Source organism: Muntiacus reevesi, chromosome 3 (genome assembly GCF_963930625.1).
Source record: "Muntiacus reevesi chromosome 3, mMunRee1.1, whole genome shotgun sequence".
Taxonomy (NCBI): Eukaryota; Metazoa; Chordata; class Mammalia; order Artiodactyla; family Cervidae; genus Muntiacus; species Muntiacus reevesi.
This window is the reverse complement of record NC_089251.1, coordinates 37197043-37220274: the sequence shown is the minus strand read 5'-3', so window position 1 is coordinate 37220274 and position 23232 is coordinate 37197043. Positions and strand designations below refer to the sequence as shown.

At 41.8% G+C, this 23232-nt stretch overlaps 1 protein-coding gene across 16 annotated transcripts in view; it reads right to left on the bottom strand.

Annotated features, from left to right (window-relative positions):
• Positions 1 to 23232, bottom strand: part of AAK1 (AP2 associated kinase 1) — a 168145-nt gene that overhangs the window by 36616 nt on the left and 108297 nt on the right. For 9 of the 16 annotated variants that reach the window (XM_065929007.1, XM_065929013.1, XM_065929011.1 and 6 more), the window contains exons 10-16: positions 22128 to 22207; positions 17593 to 17747; positions 15857 to 16143; positions 11569 to 11829; positions 7306 to 7538; positions 5941 to 6098; positions 4055 to 4159 (exon numbers count right to left, since the gene is read on the bottom strand). In XM_065929007.1, coding sequence (XP_065785079.1) covers positions 4055 to 4159; positions 5941 to 6098; positions 7306 to 7538; positions 11569 to 11829; positions 15857 to 16143; positions 17593 to 17747; positions 22128 to 22207 — 1279 coding nt within the window. The remainder of the gene's footprint in view (positions 1 to 4054; positions 4160 to 5940; positions 6099 to 7305; positions 7539 to 11568; positions 11830 to 15856; positions 16144 to 17592; positions 17748 to 22127; positions 22208 to 23232) is intronic. The other 7 variants (XM_065929009.1, XM_065929017.1, XM_065929020.1 and 4 more) reach the window with 3 other exon arrangements.

Genomic DNA, 23232 nt, shown 5'->3' with positions numbered 1-23232 from the left:
TCAATATGCCAGTAAATTTGGAAAACTCAGTAGTGGCCACAGGACTGGAAAAGGTCAGTTTTCATTCCAATTCCAAAGAAAGGCAATGCCAAAGAATGCTCGAACTACCGCATAATTGCACTCATCTCACATGCTAATAAAGTAATGCTCCAAATTCTCCAAGCCAGGCTTTAGCAATACGTGAACCATGAACTTCTAGATGTTCAAGCTGGTTTTAGAAAAGGCAGAGGAACCAGAGATCAAATTTCCAACATCCACTGGATCACAGAAAAGGCAAGAGAGTTCCAGAAAAACACCTATTTCTGCTTTATTGACTATGCCAAAGCCTTTGACTGTATGGATCACAATAAACTGTGGAAAATTCTTAAAAAGATGGGAATACCAGACCATCTGACCTGTCTCTTGAGAAACCTGTATGCAGATCAGGAAGCAACAGTCAGAACTGGACATGGAACAACATATTGGTTCCAAATAGGAAAAGGAGTACGTCAAGGCTGTATACTATCACCCTGCTTATTTAACTTCTATGCAGAGTACATTTGGTATAGTCAAACTAAATATCCAACTTTGAGCACTTTAAACCAGACCAAAATACCAATAAACTTAAAAATCCTACAGACCAGACAACAAAGCTAAAAATGAAAAATAACACACAAAAAGTTTTAACTATTTAATATTTGAAATGTACACCTTCCGAATAACTCCAATGCCTATTTGAAAATATTAACACCGAAAACATCATATGAAGACTTACGAGATACAGTTAAAACTTGAGAGTTTTTTCTTACAAGGGAAACACACAGCTATTAGAAAGCACTCTCAATAACAGTGTAGTCCTCAAAAGTTGGGTAGGGTGGGCAACTGGAGCAAGGAGACAAGGGAGTAATAAATCATGTGTGAAAAAGTCTTCCTGGAGATTAGAGTCTCCCTCCCCACAGTCAGGCTGATTGAAAATCTCTCTTATATTGAGAGAAAAACTCTAAAACTTTTTATTTTTAAGAATTAAAAAATTTACTATGTATTCTTTTTGAAATCAGCAAAGTGAGCCTAAAAAAGGGAACTGTAATCAAAAAGATAACGGCAACAGTCGAAGAATTAGAAGACAGAAAAACAGTTCTATAGAGTTCTCTTTGAAAGATAATAAAACAGCAAGTTTCTAGTTAGAGTTACCAAGAAAAAGAGAAACACAAACGCATACAATAAAACTGACGCATGCCAAGAAAATACTACAAAATATTTCAATGTACTCTTCCATCTTATTAAAAAAATTTTTTGAAACTATAGATGATTTTCTAGGAAAATATTATTAAATTTGCCTTATTATGAGGCAGAAAACCTGAGAGAGGAAGTTCTAGAGCCAAATGGTTAGTCTCCTAACTCTGCTACTTACTAGCTATGTGACTCTGCGAAAGAGACTAGTCTGTACTCAGTCACCTCAACCATAACTGATATGCAAATGGTATGGGAACCTTCGAGAGCTGTTGAGAGGGTCAGATGAGATGATACTTATAAAGGACAAATGACAAACTGATGGGCACAATGCCTGCAATACATGACACATGAAGTGCTCTTACATATTAATAAGAACAAAACAAACACAGAACCATAAAAAAAAAAGGACACGAACAACCCAAATCTCAAAAGTAGTAGAAATGGCCAGTAAACAGTGTCTTCTATCTAAAACCTCTAAGCTGGTCTGGGTGGGAAAATGAGGTGAAAATTACTCTCATCTATTGTTAATTGAAATAAAATTTGATTTGCATTCTTGGAAACTGATTTGGAAATAGGTACCATAAAGCCTTAAATACATATATCTGTTGATTTAGCAAATAATCTCCTAGAAGTTATCTTAAGGAAATGGTAAAGGATATAAATAAAAACTTAGCTTCAGGCATGTTTATGTGGTAAAAATTTATAACAACCTAAGTATTCGTCAGGAGAAGGAAAAGGCAACCCACTCCAGTATTCTTGCCTGGAGAATCCTGTGGACAGAGGAGCCTGGCTGGCTGCTGTCCATAGGGTCGCAGAGAGTCGGACACGACTGAAGTGACTTAGCATGCATGCATGCACTGGAGAAGGAAATGGCAGCCCGCTACAGGGACAGAGGAGCCTGCTGGGCTGCTGTCTATGGGGTCGCACAGAGCCGGACACGACTGAAGTGACTGAGCAGCAGCAGCAGCAAGTGTCCGTCAAAAGTGATGTTAAATACAATGTTATTATTCTTCCATTAAAAATCATGTCGTAGATTAATATTTATCAACATGGAAACTAATTCCCATATAATGTATACAAAATGAGTAACAAACTGGACAACAGAAAGCTCCTCCATAGCAAGAACTACCTCTGTAGTTACAGAGGCCATATAATCACAATGCAACTAAAATATATCTTAAGCAACTTTAGGGTAAAGAAATCAAAACGTAAATTTAAAAACAAGAATAAGAGAGCATTACATATTAAATATTACGGAATGACAGCCAAAGTTCTAATAAGAAATAAATTTATGAGGTTAGAAAAACTACTAAAAAACATAAAGAAAGCAGGAAGAAGGAATACAAAGACTCAAAAGCAGTAATTAATCAATATAATTTAAAAGATCAATTTTGAAGGATATCAGATTCCATACAAATAACATAGTCAAAACCTCACATCCATTGCTGAGGAATTTATAACAGTAAAATGTTGACATAAAATTAAAAAAGAGGTACTTGGTTAAATGTACTAGGATGTACCCATATAAAGGAATTTTATGTAGACAATTTAAAAGATTTTTAAAGTAAAAATCAGGCTTTAAAATGTGACTATAAAAATGTATTTTGCAGTTATAAACTGAGGGTGAAAATTGTGTACAAAATAGTGGACACCTGTATGTTCATAAAGAAGAAGATCCATAACTTTCCTCAGATTCTCAAAAGATCTCTGTGACCCTAAAAGGATTAAATGCTGCTAACAGACATCAAAATGGTATCCAAAATGGTATTTCTTGTGTTAATTCCTTGGGGATGAGATCATGGGGCTTTTAACCTTCTCTATGTTTTCCTATAAATTACTAAATAAAATATATTGCTTATTAACAAAAGGGAAAATTAGGTTTTTATTATTACTTCTAGAATTTTTTAAAAGTCTCATGTAAAAAGATCTCTCTCTCTGCCCAGAAGCACAGACACACATGCACAAAGACAAGCAGCAGCAGAATCTCAGATACAGAACATCCAATTCTTAGAACCCTCCAAGTCATTCCAAAGAACCTGAGCAATTATAAGACAGTAACATGTGGTACATATACACCATGGAATATTATTCATCTGTTAAAAAGAATTCATTTGAATCAGTTCTAATGAGATGGATGAAACTGGAGCCCATTATACAGAGTGAAGTAAGCCAGAAAGATAAAGAACATTACAGTATACTAACACATATATACGGAATTTAGATAGATGGTAGCGATAACCCTATATGCAAAACAGAAAAAGAGACACAGAAGTACAGAACAGACTTTTGAACTCTGGGGGAGAACGTGAGGGTGGGATGTTTTGAAAGAACAGCATGTATATTATCTATGGTGAAACAGACCACCAGCCCAGGTGGGATGCATGAGTCAAGTGCTCTGGCCTGGTGCACTGGGAGGACCCTGAGGAGTCGGGTGGAGAGGGAGGTGGGAGGAGGGATCGGGATGGGGAATACGTGTAACTATATGGCTGATTCATGTCAATGTATGACAAAACCCACAAAAAAAAAAAAAAAGAAAAGAAAGACAGTAACAGAGTGATGTTTCTGAAATTTAGAAATATTTGCTAAAGAACATGTCTATGGACTTCAGAGAACAAATCCTGTATATTACTGCCAGATCATTCTGACAATCTAATTCAAAGTAACTCTAGATCATTTTTTAATTCCCATTCTTTTTTTTTACGAAATCTTTTAAGTGATGGAAAATATGTTAGCCCCAGGATCTGGGGTTTGCTGGCATGCTAGGGTCATCTGTGGGCTGGAAATCAGTAGTGGGAAGATGACAACAGTGAAGTCTTGAGTTACAGGTGTCTGCCATACTAACCAGTTCCAGCAGAAAATGAGGAAGCAGCAAAAGCATCACCTTGGGTTGGTTGAAAGCCTGGGATCAAACTCTCAGCAGAGCCTCCAAGTTTCTCAGGATATTTGCCTGGAGGGACAAAACACCACTCAGTTCATCCCAGGAGAATCCCACAAGGCACACCCAGGCAGGAGGTGAAGGGCATCCCCCAAACTGACATCTACTCTTGACTGTTTTTACCACATAAAGGCAACACCTTGGCTATTCAAAGGTCTTTATCTAGCCACTGCAGTAACTGAGAAACAGCTGAGGAAAGAAGGAAGTCTAAAGCCCTAAAGCTTGAGCATAGTACTCACAGCTGAATGCCTCCAGCCTTCACACTGAGTCCATTTATCTCTACATAATTCTAATGAGTGTGATGATCTGTTTTCCACATTAGAAGCAGTTAGGAGAGCAAGTGAGCAGAGAGATGGCAGCGGTGAGATGTTATAAGGGACGGGCACAATGAAAACAGCTTAATGTAAAAGCCGACAGCTGAATAACAAGAAGGGTGACAGGAAATTATTAAAAATAGAGACAAGAATTTTAAAACTAGGGTGTCACTTAATAGAGTGCAAAATACTAATTTTCAATAGTCCATAAAGGTGCTTCTGTTTATAATCCAGAGCAATAACTGGTATACATAATGATAGCACAAATAGACAATGAATGTCAAAGGAAATTAAATCCTATTCCCTATGAAGACTGAAAAAAAAAAAAAAGGGCAAGAAAGCATATGGATTGTGTTGTTATTTAGTTGCTAAGTCATGTTCAACTCTTTTCGACCTCATGGACTGTAGCTCGCCAGGCTCCTCCGTCAATGGAATTTTCCAGGCAAGAATACTGGAGTGGGTTGCCATTTCCTTCTCCAGGGAATCTTCCCAACCCAGAGATCGAACCCGCATCTCCTGCATTGGCAGGCAGATTCTTTACCACTGAGCCACCAGATGTCCATAAAATAGTGAAACTAAAATGTTTAGTCAAAGCTCTTATCATTCACTCCATTCTGATCATTCTTTTAGCCTGTGCTTTTGTTGACACTGAGGTACTTTTTTTTGAACTGTATCATATTGTAGAATTTTCCCAGGGTATATACTGTTGTTTTCTGAAGACAGAGAGAGACTGTGTGTGTGTGTGTGTGTGTGTGTGTATACTGTTGTTTTCTGAAGAGACAGAGAGAGACAGTGTGTGTGTGTGTGTGTGTGTGTGTGTGTGTGTGTGTGTGTGTGTGTGTGTACTGTTGTTTTCTGAAGAGAGAGAGAGACAGTGTGTGTGTGTGTGTGTGTGTACTGTTGTTTTCTGAAGAGAGAGAAAGACTGTGTGTGTGTGTGTGTGTGTGTGTGTGTGTGTGTGTGGCATTCTGCCTTTCAAATTAGCCGGTATACACTGTTGTTTTCTGAAGGTGTGTGTGTATGTGTAGGCATCCTGCCTTTCAAATTAACCGGTGGATTTGAGGGTGGAAATGGTATCTTCTACTTATTTGATCTCCTCTCCATGGTCAGTCAACAGGAGCAGAGAATTCTGATCACAAAGATTCAGTGAGGCCACACCCTCAGGGTGAGCAGTTATGATCCTCTGGGATAATACAACCACTTAGGACAAGGTGCCATCACACACCTCCAAAGAGTAAATGTGTTTGACACTATCATCCTGATCTCTGCTACCAAACCTGTCCTAAATGTTTCCGACTCTCCCGGCTGCCCCCACAACACGACCAGATCATTTCCTGAGAACAATGGCGCTCTGGTGAAAATATAAATTGATTTGCACACATACTTCAAAGTCAAGTCTTGGATCCAAGCCTACATTTTCACAGGCATACCCCTCTAGAATTAAGGTTCAATATCCTCAAAAAGATACTGATTACTCACCTTCCCCCAGCTTGGCAAAATCCTTGTTTAGCAGTTCTTCAGCTGTGAGTTTGGAGAAATTGTCATCATCAAAGGGATTCCACGTAGAACCTTCTGAAGGATTATAAACATTTTGCTGGGAGGCCCGAGGGGAGCCTGAAGGAGTGGTGGTTGCAGACCTAGGTAGGTTCCCATCCCCACGAAATAAAAAGACACATGAAGGTTGAAAAGGGTCAATCTATTCTTCTTATTTCAAGAGCAAATTATTTTCTAAGTCAAACCATTATTTTCCACAGTATTTTTCTAAAAGGTCTTCCTGAGGCAATGGAAGTTTCCACAGAGGCCCTTTCTGCTGTGTGAAACAAACATCTCTCTTTCTTTTGTGATTCACTCTCTCATTACTTCTTTAATCTCTCGCTTATTAGATTTTTGGCCTCATTTGCAAGTTCTTTCATTCAGGATCCCAGACCAACCTGTTGCTGGGCTCGTGCATCCTGTGGTCACCATTGTAACATTCACAACTGGCCCAGAGAGGCTGAGGCCTATTCCCGGCTGCCTCACATCTGTCAGGGTCCAGCATCAGTGGACACCATCACAGTTAAAGAGCAACAGAGGCAGTTACCACCATCCTGGGCTCCTGTGTATCATTACTTAATTTCTTCTAAAGTCTCTCTTGATGCCTTTGCATTTAGCTAATGACTTAAAGATTTTTAACTTTAGCACATGGTTCCAAGAAAGTCGAGGGTGTGACACTGCATTTACGCAACTAACACTCATTGTGATCTACTTGATGTCAGGCACAGAGCCTGTCACCAGATTTACTAAGGTTGGTTAAACCATGGTGCTTGTTACGGATGAACCTACAGGCCAGGTCAGCTAGACATAGAAACAAATAATACAGTGTGATACATGCTCAAAGAGAGTTCAGACAAAATTATATGTGATACCAGAGGAAGGGTCAAAGAAAAAAAAACTGTGGATGTGGATCTTAATGAACAAATAAGCATTTCCTAAGTGGAACCAGAAGGAGAATGGCAGTTCTGCCAGTGTGATACAATAGGCCTTGACCTGTTAACGAGTCAGTTCAGATATTATTCCACAGAAAATGGGGAGTCAAGGAAATGTTATCGGCATGGAGAGATTTGGTCAGATCAAGAATTTAGAAAACACTCTACACAGTATGGGATGGATGAGAGACTGAAATTGTGAGGCAAGTAAAAAATTATTTTTTAAGATCAGTCTGATCTATGCACTACAGGAAAATTCAGTTTCTTATTAAACCCAGACACGCACCCCTATACATACATCTATACACAATTATGTACATAGCAAAAATTATACAGCAACGGCCCCCCAGCAGCCCTCGCCCACAGAAGCAGTACATACTTGGACTTATTGAGACTGGCCTCAGCTGCAGCTGCTTGGAGCAGCTGGGTTGATTTGCTGGCAGGGACCCCAAAGACTGCACTGTGGGTCACATCACTGAGAATTCGCCTGTGCCCAGCACGCTGGGCCTTGGGGGATGATGGAGGAGTGAGAGATCCGAGTTTCTGCCCCTGGATGGTAGGAGGTGGGGTTGTCTGAACCTTCGGCTGTTGTCTTACTGGGGCCTGAATCTGCTAGGAAGAGATGAAAGTGTTCAAGAAAGGGGGGGAAGGGTGTGGGAGGAGAGGAAAATCAAATAAGCAGACAGGTATAACAAAAAAATGCCATGTGAGAGCTAACATATGGCTCAAATGGCACAGTTTCTCAATAACACCCAGACTGTCTAGGCTTCCTTGACAATCTGAGATGCAACCTTGAGTCTGATACCAACAGAGTACTTACCTGGTGCTTATATATACATTTCAGTTTTCATCAGCAATAATAAACAAGGTAACCACATGCAAGTTGACTCAAAGGCTGCAGAAGTTATTCCTAGGTCTAAAGATCTAGGAAGTTTCCTAAAGGACCACTTTCTGCTTTCAAAATTCGTTCAGAATGCCTCCAAAGGGTAGGCTTCAAGCATTCCACTACCAGAGTCACAAGCCAACAAAGGCTCACCTCCAGCTAAAACACATTTGAGCTGAATGAGTTCTACTAAGAGATCCCTGACTTTCTGACAGTACACAGACTACTAGTTAGAAATAAGTGAGACAGAATTTCACTGTGATTAAGAGCTAGCAGTTCTTTTTTGCTTTTGCTGTTAACACTCTGTTTCATTGACAGGATGGGTCTTACAGGATTCTGTTTCTGCAGTGACCTCTGAGAAAATGTACGCATGGGGGCAGCTGGATTAATCTGTTACAATCTTCATTTTGGAAATGGCACCAAAGAACAAGGTAGAGGATACAATAAGAAAAAAATTTAAAAGCCCTTGATAATGACTGACCTAATAATATGAGATATGGACCTTCTTTAAAAAAGAAGGCAGGCAGGATGCACTGTCACCACAGAAAAACAAACTGGAGGGAACATCCTTGTTCCCATGTGGTGAGTTTTTAAGCATAAGTCATGATCTACAAAGTTCCATGCCAAGAAAATGATCAAATTAAAAAGGTTAAACAGGACCACCTAATCTTTTCTTCCTTAACTGTCAATCCAGAGATTAAGGAATTTAAGACTATTCAATGCCTCAGGGGTTGAACTATCCCTTCCCTCCAGTCTCTCATCTCAGATTGGAGCTGTCCCTCCAGGCTGCAGGTCAGCTCCTACATTCTATGTCTCCAAAGGTTGGCCCCGGGAGAGATTCCAGAGACTAGTGTCCAGCTACTTGGGTCAGGATGCTGATAGCCTGGGGGTTTCTGTCCTTATACTGACTCAGGCTTTAATTTCTGAGGCAAGCTGTGTGCATGTAAGAGTACACAACCACTCACCAACTGAATGAATGAAATAATATAAGGTCCTAATATTGATCAAATTAAGGTCAGAGGGTAAAGCAGCTGACTGCATCTCTGAGGGAGAAGCAAAGTGCTCTGTGAAGAAGCCCAGAGCCCCAGCTCCACAACTTCCTCAGAGCTCCAGGAAGCAATAGCCAATCTAACTAAAGCCAGTCCCGGCAGGGAGGAGAAGGGCTTTAAGGACAGAACTAGATTTGCTTATTTCTTGGAGTTTAGGACATTCATTACTCTGAAAAGGGTACTCAACTGTTGAGGCCCTTTATTTTGAAGAGTCCAAACTACTGGGAGAACATTTTCCCTTCTCGCTTAATCTCTGTATGCGGCACACTAGAGAACATGTGCTCCTGTCATGACGACACCTTATTCTATCACAGCTACCAATTCAAAGTGGCTACCACCCATCCACCCACATCCCACAATAGCCTTGTCTAGCAGTTTTATTTCCAATCAGAATCTCAGACTGAAGACTCAAGAGGGATCTGAAACAGCATGGATTCCAACTTCCTCATTTTAGAAATTATAAGACCAAAGACCCCTGAGGTTAAGTGCTTACTCAAGGTCACAGGGTCAACTGAGGGTAGAATCCATGCTCAGGACTCTCTTTTTTGCACAATGATGCTTCCTCATCCAAAAATGAGATTATGAAGGGGGAAGAAGGAGACACGTAACACAGGGGGAGAGAAGCAGGGTAGACTCAAGATGTCTATCTTGCCAAAGATTTTTTAAAAAGCAAAATACATAACCATGAAAGAAGTATAATCACATTAAGAAATATAAGAATATAGACAAGGGAAGAAAAACCACCTCAACTTCCACTCCACTACTCTAGTACAATTGTTCTTATCTTTTATTTGGTATCTTATATTTACGTCTATTTCAAGGACATACTCTTCCTGTAATTTCATCTCTCCTTTAGCATTATCCCATGAGCATTTCCATACTGTTGTACAGACTTTTATAACCATGACTTTTAATGACTGCATAGTTAGGTCGTTGGAATGTGGAATGCTGCTTCCATGTCTGTGTTGATCGTTAAGACTGCGGTAACCCCCTGTGGGATACGGCCACATCCCTGCTGTGAAAGGGCTGCACGGTACAATTTACATTCACTTACTTGCTTCTCTAGGTAAGTCCTACAAAGTCATGGGAGGAAGGGGAGGGTCAAGGCTGGGAAACTCTGACTCCTGGCTGAAGCCTGTTCTGCTCTTGTCCCCTCTCTGTATTCTTAACCAACTTCCCCTGAACAAAGTGCTCAAGTATTTTTTCATCCAGAGAACATGGAGAAGGATCACAGTTCATTCCTAGGAAAGTGGATATTCTGTCCAGGGTCAGCAGAGAGGGTTCCCGAGAGAAGTGGACAGTCAGTGGCAGCACTGCCATTACCCTGGATGAGCCCTGCTGTTACCCTTGAACACAGATCAGGATTCTTCGATTCTTGCCCCAGCTCTGCTGCTGTTGGTCTGTGTATCTTGGGTGATTCCCATTCTAGCCTGGACCTCAGTTTCCAATTCCATTAGAGGACTGGATAAGACAAAATTTCAGCTACATGATACGACAGTTTTTTTTTAATTCTTTTTCCATCGTCAAGAGGAATTCTGTTACTTGTTAAAAATACAGAGAATGGTTGTCTACCACATGCCCGCAGGAAGATCGAGCTATTTCAGAAATGCAGGTGTAAAGACACTGAGCTGAGACTCAGAGAAGACAGTCTATTTATGGCATTGCTTCCTTTTGAAGGGATGTAGGTTTTCTGGTTTAAGATCAGTGACAAAACTCTATTAGAAATCAATCCTTAGAAAGACAGTTTCTTACTTTTCCTCGTTCCTCTGTTGGTTGGACTTGCCCAGGAATGATAATAGCTGTGATACTCCATCAACTGGGGATGTAAAATGCCCTTTACCATCACTATAAAGTTTTCTATTACCGTCACTCTGTGAGTACAGAATTAAGGACACTCATTAAAGGCCAAAGTATCATGTGCCTGAGGATATACCCGTGGAGGTGAATCAGAAGAGTGTGTAGAGGTCCTGATTCTAAACTCAGCCACTATCTAGAAGTGAACATGCCCAATTTCTAAACTGACAAGATGGCTCAAATAATAGTCAGATGCTCTGGTGCCCCAAGGGGCATCAGGCCACAGCAAATGGTCTCAGCAAGCAGGCTCTTGAAGGTACTGCATACTCGTATGAAGTGGCCAGTAATGTCATTCAAGACAAACAACAAGCACAACACAGTCAGAACTCAGGGTAAAGGTGGGGGGCCTACATGAACCTTCTGAGACTGGCAAGGCCACAGTGGTCACGCTGCCCTCTGAAGACAGGAAAGGGATTAGCTCTAATTCTACTTTGGTCTCTGACTGCTCGACACTGGCGCCGGTAGACACAAAGGACAGCTCTTCCCGCTGGTCTAATATTAGGGTGAGAAACGAGAAAGTCTGTCTTCTATTAATCCCACACTCCTAATTTATCCTTCTCCCCTCCTTTCCCCTTTGATAACCATAAGCCTGTTTCCCATGTCTGTGAGTTTATTTATGTCTTGTAAACAAGTTCACTTTCCATGAGCAACTTAGAATCATTTTTCTAAAACCTTAAGCTTCTACAGAATACTTCATCCTTTGCCTGGATACATTGGGAAAAGATCAAATATTTTAACGACCAGGGTGGGGGAGCAGCCAAGCCTTGATCCAGCAGCTCCCTCACCAGCTGCTGCCACCTCTTGCCCACCCTCTCCCTAGCCCTCACTGCGGGCTCCTCTTCTGGCTGACTCTCACCGCTGGCTCCTGGGCAGGGGCTGGCGGGGCTGCTGCGGCCGGCTGTGCTTGGGGCTGTGGTACGGCTGCCGCTGCGGCCTTCTGCTGCAAGGCAGCCTGCTGAGTCAGCAACTGTTGTTGATGCAGGGCTGTGGCCAGCTGCTGTTGCTGCTGCTGCTGCTGGTAGAAGTTCTGTATCAGCTGCTGTTGAGAGCTTCCTTGGGATACCACGGGGAACTGAGCGATCACTGGTTGCTGGGCTGCCGGATGTACTGCCTGAAACTGAGCAGGGGGAAGGGGGCCAGGAAGGAGGAGGTGAGTAAAAGCCTGTTTCAGAACCATACTCCACAAAGGATGAAAGTGCCTCAATAACAGCTAAGACCAGCACTGAAGGCAAAGGCAAGGGTAGGCAGGCATCTTTTGGCTTGGCCGGAAAACTCATGAGGGGAACTGCAGGGCATTGCGCTTAAACATGGCATCACCTTACACTGCCAGGCTCCGGCCACTGCACTATCTGCCTCCTCCACTGCAGACTGGCTTCCAAGGGGTTTCTGTGCCTGGCCTGAAGGCGTCCATCTGACTTACACCTTGTGACTCCACATGCTGCCGTGTAACAGAAGCTAACAAATGAACTCCCAGTCACAGAAGTTATCCCTCTTACAAAGGGATTTGGAAATAGCCAGGATTAAAATTCTTCCCTACATGAACTGGACAAAGCAAGGATGACACTGAAGAGAATAACCTAAATGTCAGCCCAGCTAGTAAGTCCTCTCAAGTCTTTCTGAAAATTATTTCCCAATAGCTCTCTTCATTAAACTTCCACCTTTAAACATTCAGAACACTCAGTATACGCTACTACTAAATGATATTTTGTCTCATACTGGTAGCATGGTTTCAAGTTATACTCTTTTGTAAACTTCCTAAGGATAGGAATGCTTCTCTACTCCCCACTGCTAAGGACTGTGTGTCAGACACAAAAACAAAGCTTAAAAAATGGCCTACTGATGCACAAAAATCAGGATCTTATTTTTGAAATCCCTATTGCTAGTTATAAAATCAACTGGGAAGATACTATTTGTCTACTGGGGCAAAGTTAAAGAGTTAGCAAAAAAGGCAGATGTCAATAAATAGCTGTTTACTTACAATAGCAAAATGCTAGAAACAACCAAATGTCTGTCAACAGGGAGTGACTGGATAAACTATGCTAGATTGCCTTAGGAACACTCTCAAGTTGTAAAGAGAAATGACAGATACCTCTCTATGGGGGATGGAAGGAACAGAATACCATAGATTGAAACTATGCAAATGTTTTAAATTCTCACAAAACAAAATTAAACCAAAATTACAAAGCAACAACCAAAAGCAAAACAAAGTAAATAAACTTATACATCACATTAATAGCCAAACTCCTAGAAATTAAAACAGTTAAGAAATATTAAATAGTTTTCAGTTACCATATTGGTATTATCTTGAAAATATAAATCAATTAAGAATTATCTTAATGTTGTTAGGAATCAAGATTTCCAGATGAGACAAACACAAATATAAAACCCAAGAAGTTAAAAATCCTGTAATTACAAATCTGCTTTAGAAATATAAATTTGAATTCATGATATATATTTTATTAAGAAAAAAACCAAATACATTCCCTAACTGTTCATGGAAAAGGTCTAAAAATAATAACCAACCTATTAGCAAATGGATATCCCTAGCAACGGAAATAGCGGGGGAAAAAGTGGAAGCCATGACAGATTTTATTTTCTTGGGCTCCAAAATCAATGCAGATGGTGACTGCAGCCATGAAATTAAAAGACGTTTGTTCCTTGGAAGAAAGGCTATGACAAACCTAGACAGTGTATTAAAAAGCAGAGACCTTTTGCCGACAAAGATCTATATAGTGAAACCTATGGTCTTTCCTGCAGTCATGTATGGATAAGAGAGTTGGTCCATAAAGAAAGCTGAGTGCTAAAGAACTGATGCTTTGAAACTGTGGTGCTGGAGAAGATTCCTGAGAGTCCTTTGAATTGCAAGGAGATCAAACCAGTCAATCCTAAAGGAAATCAACCCTGAATATTCATTGGAGGGACTGATGCTAAGGCTGAAGCTCCAATATTTTGGCCATCTTATGTGAAAAGTTGACTCACTGGAAAAGACCCTGATGCTGGGAAAGATTGAAGGCAAAAGGAGAAGGGCTTGACAGAGGATAAGATGGTTAGATAGCATCAGTGACTCAATGGACATGAGGTTGAGCAAATTCTGGGAGACAGTGAAGAACAGGGAAGTCTGGCATGCTGCAGTCCATGGGGTTGCAAAGATCAGACATGACTTAGTGACTGAACAACAACAATAAAGCCCTAGAAGCAAGACTGTGGTCTCAAAATACCATTTCCATGAAAGGGAAACAGCTCTTTAGAGAAATGGTTGACTCCAAATCAAGGGCAAAATGATCTTGGAACAGCCTGTTACACCAAATAACAAAGGCACATTAAAGCTTACTGGAGTCAGAGCCAAAGGACCCAGGAGCCAATTTGAAGAGATTTTCACTGGCCAAACTTGGGACAGTTAGAACAATTTTTTTAATAGTAATATACAGAAACATATCAAATATATTGGGTTGGCCAAATAGTTCATTTAGGTTTTCCTGTAATATCCTACAGAAAAATATGAATGAACTTTTTGGCCAACCCAATATTAAGATGCATGAATTCATAGTGATACTAAGAGCAAAACAAAATCTTCATTGTTCACCTTTGGATGGTACTAGGAACAAATTCATTATTCTGAAAACTGGTAAACACAGGGAAAGAGTCATACATTTTTTTCTGCCCTTTCTGTACAAACAGTACCTCAGGATAATCAAATACTTGATGAAAAAGTTCTTTACAGAAAAATTCTATCCCTTAAATGAAGACAAAATGCTAGAGTATCAGCACATTATAACCTCTAATGAATTAAGGGACTTAGGAAACAAACTGAAGATGAATATTAAGTGATTGGATCAGACAAGACACCAAATACACTGACTGATCTTAATATTAATAAAATAGAGGACAACCAAACTTTATCTGCAGTTTTGCTTTCCACAATTTCAGTTACCCATGGTGATCAGTGATATGAAAATATTAAATGGAAAATTCCAGAAATAAGCAATCCATAAGTTTTAAATTGCAAGCTGTTCTGGGCAGCGTGATGAAACCTTGCACCATCCCTTGCACCTGCCTGGGATCTCCAACCATTGACATCATCTGCTCCCAACACCCAACCATCAACATGGCTCCATGATCCAGGATCCCTGGGAAGCATATGATCCTCCTTCCGACCCATGGTTAGAAGATCATTAGTAGCCTAAAGTTATGTCACGAAGTCCATGTCATTCACCTTACTTCACCTTATCAAGTAGGCAATTTATGTTGCAAGAATATTTTGAGAGAGACTACATTCACATACTTTTTATTACAGTATATTATAATTGCTATATTTTATTATTAGCTATTATGTTAATCTCTTACTGTGCATAATTTATAAATTAAATGTTGTCATAGGTATGTATGTATAGGAAAAAACATATTATATATCGGGCTGGTACTAGCTATGGTTTTAGGATTCACTGCAGGTCTTGAAACGTATCCCTGCAGATAAGGTGAGACTACTCTATGTCTCCTGAAGTGATGTAACCAGAAGAACAAAGAACTATCATCCTGAAGCAAATATTGAGAGGCCTCAAGAAATTACCAGTTTACACAGGGGGTGGTGGGACATATTAAACAGCACCATGGGGATGCTATCCACCAAATTCAGGATGTGGGAAATTCCACAGGACAAATGACTCAGGTTCTTTAAAAAAAAAAAAAAAAGAGTGGCAAAGGAGGAAAAATAAGAGGAGAAAGGCACCTATAGATAAAAAGGGGACATAAAAATATATCATTAAAAAATGAAAAAATATACAAACCAATTTAAATTAAGACACATCAGAAAGAATTAAACACTACTGGATGATAACAAATAGCTGGTTTTTTGTTTCAGGTTGAGAAAGGTGTCCCGTCAGGAAAAAAGAATCAAAAGAGAGTCCTGAAAAACCAGCGCTCTTGCTGAGGTTCCTCAATGAGGCGCAGAATTGCCCATGGCCTGGGAAGAAGAGGGGGAGAGGCGCGAGTCAAGCAGTGAGGGCTCCACTGTACCAGGCTTCAGCGTCTACCTGTGTGTGACAATGGTGTGCCCTGCCTCTGTCTTCCCAGGGCTCTCAAGGAGGACCCCTGCACCTAGTGGGGCTCGTCGCAGATCAAAGTGCGGGGCCGATTTACCACCTTACCTGTGGAGCCTGGGCCTGCTGCTGCGGCTGCTGGTAGAACGCGCCCGCTGGCTGCTGCGCCGGCGGCGCTGTCTGCGGCTGCTGCTGCTTGAGGAAGAGCTGCTGCTGGTGCTGGGGCGTGGCCTGGGCCTGGGCGGGCAGGGCCGGGGCCGGCGCGGAAGGCGGCTGCTGGGAGGCGGGCGGAGCCTGAGGCTGCTTGGGCTGAGGCTGTGGCAGGGGTTGACTGGGTGGGGGCTGGGTTTTTGGTTGAGGAACACTGGCTAAAAGACCAGGCTGATTGCTGGATACTGCAAAGAGAATAAACTCCATATAAGGGCTCGAAACTCTTCGAAACTCTTGCCAAAGCAATAAAGAGGCGGTGATCCGTGGACAGATAATCCCAAAACCCACGGGCTCCTCACTGTTCTTGCACCTGGAAGTCGCTTTCTTCTTCTGGCCAAACCACGTGCCTCAAATTTTTCAAAACACGGTTCATTAACAGGGTTCAAGACCTGTCTCGAGAAAGTCCTCCCTATTCGCTGTCCCATTTAGTTAATCACTCTTTCAGTCAGCACCCCGAAAATCTACATATCCAACTGGCCTTTGATGCTACCGTACATAAACCATCTTTGTCAGCCTGCTGCAGGACAAAAGCATTCTGTGCTGGTTTACATGTATGTATCACAATCCCAGTCTGGATGTCTGATTATTAGTAAATGCCCACCAAATTCATCAAAAGCAGCTTCCTGAAGAGTGATGGCTATGTTCAGTTACTTATAATGTGGATCAATCCTCTTCACAAAAATAAACTCAGTCAGCTCATTAGAAACAGAATGTCAAAACATGAAGAGGTGAGAGATACCTCAAGAGACAGAGCATTAAAGAAATCATTTGGGTCAAAAAAAAGATTTTTTTTTTAAAATATGAAGTACATGAAACAGAGAGGTAGGTATGGGATGAATGGACCACGGGCTTCCCAAGTGGTGCTAGTAGTAAAGAACCCACCTGCCAATGCAGGAGATGTAAGATGGCTCAATCCCACAAAATAAGGGCCAAGACTAGAAAAAGTAGAGACAACAGGCTTCAGTGGCCTTGGAGGTCCACTGCAGACCTCAGTGAGAGCCTTCCCTTTTGCTGGTCACTTAATGTACAATTTCAATGGCAGCTCACCTCTTGCTCCTCAAGGAAAACCTTTATTCCTTTTCTTTAAAAAAAAAAATTTCTTTTTTGATGTGAACTATTTTTAAAGTCTTTATTGAATTTGTTATAATATTATTACTGTTTTATGTTTTGGATTTTTGGCTGCAAGGCATAAAGATCTTAGCTCCCAGGCCAAGAATCAAACCGGCACTCCCTACATTGGAAGGTGAAGTCTTAACCAGTGGACCACCAGGAAAGTCCCAAAGTGTAAAAGTGAAAAGTGTTATTGATCAGTCGTGTCCAACTCTTTGCGATCCCATGGACTATAGCCCTCCGGGGTCCTCTCTCCATTGAATTCTTCAGGCAAGAATACTGGAGTGGGTAGCCATTCCCTTCTCCAGGGGATCTTCCCAACTCAGGGATCAAACCCAGGTCTCCCATTTTGCAGGCAGATTCTTTACAGCCTAAGCCACCAAGGAAGTCCCAAGGAAAACCATTATTCTTTATGTGCCTCTAGATTTCATTCCAGGAAAAACCAGGTTTCCCAAGACTTCTCTACTGTCCAGGATAACAAAGAAGTGTAATAAACTCACGTTTCAAACAATCTTGTTACTGACCTGCGGCCTGAGGTGGGGGTTGAACCGTGGCCCTCTTCCGAGGGGTCAGGGCTGGCTGGATGGGGAGGATTCCTGGGTTGGGCTGAGTCTGCCCAGCTTTAGGCCTCTGGCGGGGTGCAATTGATGTCTCTGTAGTGGGAATGGGATCTGTCAGTCTAGAAAAAGAAAAGGGGTGGGGAGAAGATTCCTGTTAAAGTATGGGGAAATGGAGAAGCGGTAGACGGAGTATATAATGAATAAGCATTCATCTCCACATTTATCGAAACCACCCAAATTCACTTAATTGACATTTCCCAAAGGATATTTCACAGGATGTTATGTGTTACTATGTGTTATGGAAAAAAAAAAGTGGGCAAATAAGTTTTAACATATTGATCGAAATACGCCAAGCAGATTTCTAACTAGCAGAACATTTACGTGTGAATGTGCATAGAAAACCTCAAAGAGACCATTATATACAATGTAGTGTTTCTCAAACTTTTTTGATCTTGGGACCATCTTGCCTAATAGTTAACCAGAAGTTCCTAGAATATACTTTGTGATGATGCAAAAAGGGGTTCAAAGCAGGTGGTTTTCAGATACAGAGGGACTCAAAATTGATTAGCACTAGCTGTCAAAATGGTCTCTCGACAATAAAAAGCATCAACTGAGTTAATCCAATAAGGCAACTAGAAGGAATAAGTAAGTAACTCAAAATAAAAGGTGTGAGGAGTCTGACAGGAACTCTACTTTCAATACACACACTGTTTTTTTTTTTTTCAGAGTAATAACAATTTTTAGCTGGGCATAGGGTCACCCAGAGTAAAAATCTCATTGCCCAGTCTCACATGTAATCAGGTATGGCCATGCATCTAAGTTCTGTTTATATCCCTAATGGGATACAAACAGATTGTTATGGAGAACTTTCTGGAAACTTTTAAGAAACTCCATGCATTCTCTTTGTCTCTATTCTTCTTTGGCTATTCCTTGATCCTACTGCTTGGAAGAGGGATGGCCACAACTGCCATATCAGTCCACGAGAGCATGGCCACAACCACACGGATGGTAGAGTGATAAGCTTAAAGCAGCCTGGGTACCCCAGGGCTTTGTCGAACAGAACTCTGTACCAGCCCTGGGCTACTTGCCTCCAGATGTTGCTTACTTGAGAGAGAGAGAGAAAAAAAAGAAAAATCTACCTTATATAAGTCACTGTCATTTGTACTTTCCGGAACTCACTGCCAAACCTAATCCAAATAAGTAGAGTGTGATCAGCTTGCTCTCTGAAATAGTGCTGCCGCCCAGGTGGTAGCTTCCCCTTATTCTGAGCAGGGCAGGCAGCTGGCTGCTACTTAACTCAGGTCACAGCGACTGTTCTTTAAAAACACACTTCTGGGAGTTATAGCTGAGATGAAGGCCAAAATGAACAAGCTTCGTTGAATATTTCCAAAATATGTCTGGCACAGCCTCCATAAAATTCAAAATAGGAAGCCAGGCAGCTGCTTCTTCCGCATGACATACCTCCAAGACAGGTCCATTCTGGACCCTGAGACTTTTCACTAGCTTCCTGCTCTCATGCCGGGGGTAGAACTGGTAATACAAAAGCTACCACACTGAGGGAAGCTATGATCTGTGGAAGGAATCAGGGAGGAAAACGGAATAGATGTTGGGAAAGAGGAGAAAGGGGTACAAAAGATCAAGTCCAGGGTGAGGGAGGTAAACAGGCTTCTGCAGAAAACCAAATGCCAAGAACTTCTGTACTGGTCTTCTAAGGGCAATATTTTTAGAATCAATGGAATTTGTTGTCAGAGAAAACTCGACTTGAACGCTCATGCTTGTGCACAGCCGCCAACTCTTTGCAACCCGCCAGGCTCCTCTGACAATAGGATTTTTTTTTTCCATGCAAGAATGCTGGAGAAGGTTGCTACCTCCTTCTCCAGGGGATCTTCCTGACTCAGGGATCGAACCTGTATCTCCGAGCTCCCCACTAACTAACTGTGATAACAGGCTTGGCATTGAACCTCTTAGCCTGGGGTCCCTTATGTATACAGTTGGAGGGGGGGGGTGTGTGTGCTGAGTTACTTCAGTTGTGCCGGACTCTTTGAGACTCTATGGACTGAAGCTTGCCAGGTCCCTCTCTCCATGGGATACTCCAGGCAAAAATACTGGGTTGCCATTTCCTCCTCCAGGCATACAGTGGTTACAATAATATCTACATTATGAGGCAGATGTGAACATCAAACGTATAAACAACTGTAAAACCATTCCAGAAACTGAAGAGTGCTCAAAATGTCAGTTTGTATGGACCTCAATATGCTGTAAGAAGATACAGTGTTGAAGACAGGAGATCTGGTTCTACACTGCCCTATGTGATCCTGCGCATACCACCGCGTGTGCAGAGGAGAGTGAGGATGCTGAAGCTGTGGGTCTTTCACTAACCACATACTGACTGACGATCTGGGCACCTGACATACAAGTCTCACTTTCCATATCTTCACTTGTAAAGTGAGAACAGCAACAACCTCACAGATTTAAGGGCAGAAGGTCACTTGATGTATGTAAACTACCCAGTACGGTATCTGGTGTATATGATGCCTCCATGAATAGGGGCTACTTTAAAAATAAAGTTTGAAAGAAATCCCACCTCTCAGCACTAGGGACTGAATATGATCATGGAAATGAAATCACAGCAAATTATATCTTGGGCAATTTAGACCCAAATCTCTTGGCTGTAAGATCTGCATATTCTCTCAGCACTACTGGGGTCATAGAAACTAATAGTTTGGGCATCATGGAGTTTATAAAAGTTTGACAGTCACAGGTGGATTCGATGTTCATGTCTGCCTCAAGATGTAGGTATTATGTTCTCCATTTTACACAAGAGAGTACCAGTCAAATGTCAGCGGGTGATAGAATTCTTACAAATGTATATGCTTTAGTGGGAAAGGATCTCTGTGTAGCCTCTGTACATACCATACCTGAGTTGAGTACAAGATTACCATAAGACCAAAATCAGCCCCAAAAGCAACTCCCAGAAGTGAGCACGGCAGACTCACTAAGATATAAACTGATTGCAAACTAACATCATGGAAGCAGTTAGCTAAGTTTGTTAAAAACCAGTCTTGTTATTTAACAACCACATATGAAATAGCCCCAGGCATTTTATAAATGTTCAAGAATTTTTTAAAACATATAAGTTTAAAACATACTATTCTCTTAAAATTCACACATCTCCACTTAGGGTGCTTTGTTTGTTTTTGTATCATTTTATTTATTTCTGGCGATACTGGGTCTTTGTTGCTGCTTGGGCTTTCTCCAGTTGCGGCAAGTGAGGGCTACTCTTCATAGCGGGGCGAAGGTTTCTCATTGCACTGGCTTCTCTTGTAGTGGTTCATGGGCTCTAGGGCATGTGGGCTTTGGTAGTTGAGGCTCGTGGGCCCAAGAGCACAGGCTCAGTAGTTGTGGGTGCATGGGCTTAGTTGCTCCAAGGCATGTGGGATCTTCCTAGACCAGGGATCGAACCCGTGTCTCCTGCAGATTCTTTACCACTGAGCTACCAGGGAAGTCCCAATAGGGTGCTTTGTTGATACTGTTTGTGCTAAGGTGCCTTGCCACGGGAGTGTGGTTGGAAAGTGGGATATAAACATTTTCCCAGACCACCATGAGAACCTGCCGTTTGGAAGGCATGGCAGCCATGAGGATGCGCCTTGCAGACCTTCGACTACCAGGGTGTAAAAGACCAAGTACCGCAGCTGAAAGCCACTAGTGCTCCAGAAATCCACTGCACTGTTTGCTCTGAGGCCATGCTTTCCAGAGGCTGCTCTCAGCCTTCACGTCCTAGCCACAAGGTTATTAAAGCAGGTCCATTCCTACAGGACAGGATTCCCCGATGACGCACCTTCCTTACATTGTGAGGCAGGCAGTCCAGGTCACTTCGAACCAATCTTCAACCCCCCATCTCTGGGTCACTCCCTCACTGCTGGGAGACTCTCTGATGGCTCTCCCAGCGTCCTCGGCACCCCCCCTATTTTCTCTCACAGGGGCATTTCCCCAATAAAATCTTAGCTTCTTGACTCTTCTCTTGGCTGGCTTCTTAGAATATGGATTAGTTAAGATCTACAGGCTTTTCGCTCTTCACAACTCAAATGCTTTTGACCTGTCTTTGCCCAGTATCGCTGGAGCCACAGAAAGTAAGAATTCCTGGAGATTAAAGTGGTGGACCAGGCTACACAAAGGCCAGGACAGGAGTTTAGGACAGTCTTGTACTAGCAGTGTTTAAGATCTGCTGTTGCCCTGTTCTGAATTCTCTGCACCTATTCCCAAGCAAAGGGAATAGCCATAGGGCTCCTGATTCTCTTTCGGATGTAGATCACTGTATCTTATTGCATTCCAACTGGCAGTCCCAAAGAACAGTTTCTGCCTGCAGGAGACAGAGCTTCCTTTCCCTTTCTGTAGAGCCTCTGGCCACGGCAGTGGAAGAATCGTGAAACACTAGGCGCCCTCCCCTGCTACTGGAGCAACAAGGAGTAGGATACTTGCTCACTCAGATTATTTCTTACCTGGCCTTTGGCTGGGTCTTCTTTGCAGCTGCCTCACTGGCTTTCACTGGTTCAGGGAGCTTTGTAGGAATGGGAGAGTTCTAGAGAATTGAAAGAAAATTTTTAAAGGATATCACAGATTTTTTTAAAAAATTGAGATGTAACTGACATACATTCAATTAGTTTAGGTATACAATATCATTGATTTGATATTTGCAAATATCACAAAATGATCACCACAGTCTTTGTCTAGTTAATATCTATCATGTAGTTATACAATTTTTTTTTTCTGGTGATGAGAACTTTTAAGATTTACTCTCTCGGCAACCTTCAAATGCAATACAGTATTATTAAGAAAGTATAGTCACCATGCTACACATTACATCCCCAGGACTGACTTCTTTTATTCCTGGAAGTCTGTCCCTTTTGACTCCCTTCTCTTATTTTGGCCCACTTCCCAAAACTTACTTTTTAAAAACGAAGTTACCAATCTGAACGCTTGCAATTCTAATCCACGCTATTTAACATCATGAGTGAGAAAGTGAGACAGCGAAAGATACCACATCGTGTTCGGTTAGTGCACAGTATCCCTTGCTTTAATCTGAGAAACCTGAACTATGGAAAACTGGTCATGAAAGTAGCTTTTAGGAGGCACCCCCATTTCATTCATGCTTTCAGGTGTGGGGGAGGGTGATTCTGCCAGGAAATTTCTCCTCATTTCTCTCCCACCCCTCAAACATTCTTCTCCCAAGGGAAAGGGTAGCTTACTTGATTGATAAGACTGGGAGAGAAAAGGGAGTTGGCCTGGCCACCCTCCCCTCCCCCCCTTTATGAAAGAACATGTCCCTCAGGAATCAGGGACACTGCTCAATCATGTAGAGCTAATGGTAGGAAGGTTCACTGGTCAAGCAACATTCTTTGATTCGGTTTTATTAGTAATGAAGCCAATATGCTGAGCTCCATCTGAATGATTCCCACATCTGATTCCAAATGTGGCACTGAAGGACAAGTGCTATTTAACAGCACCTTCAAACCCCAGTAGTGACATCAGAAGTTCATCACTGGAGAAACCAGTAAGACAATTTCCAAACAGAAATTATTTATTACAGTGTCTATTAGTAAAATA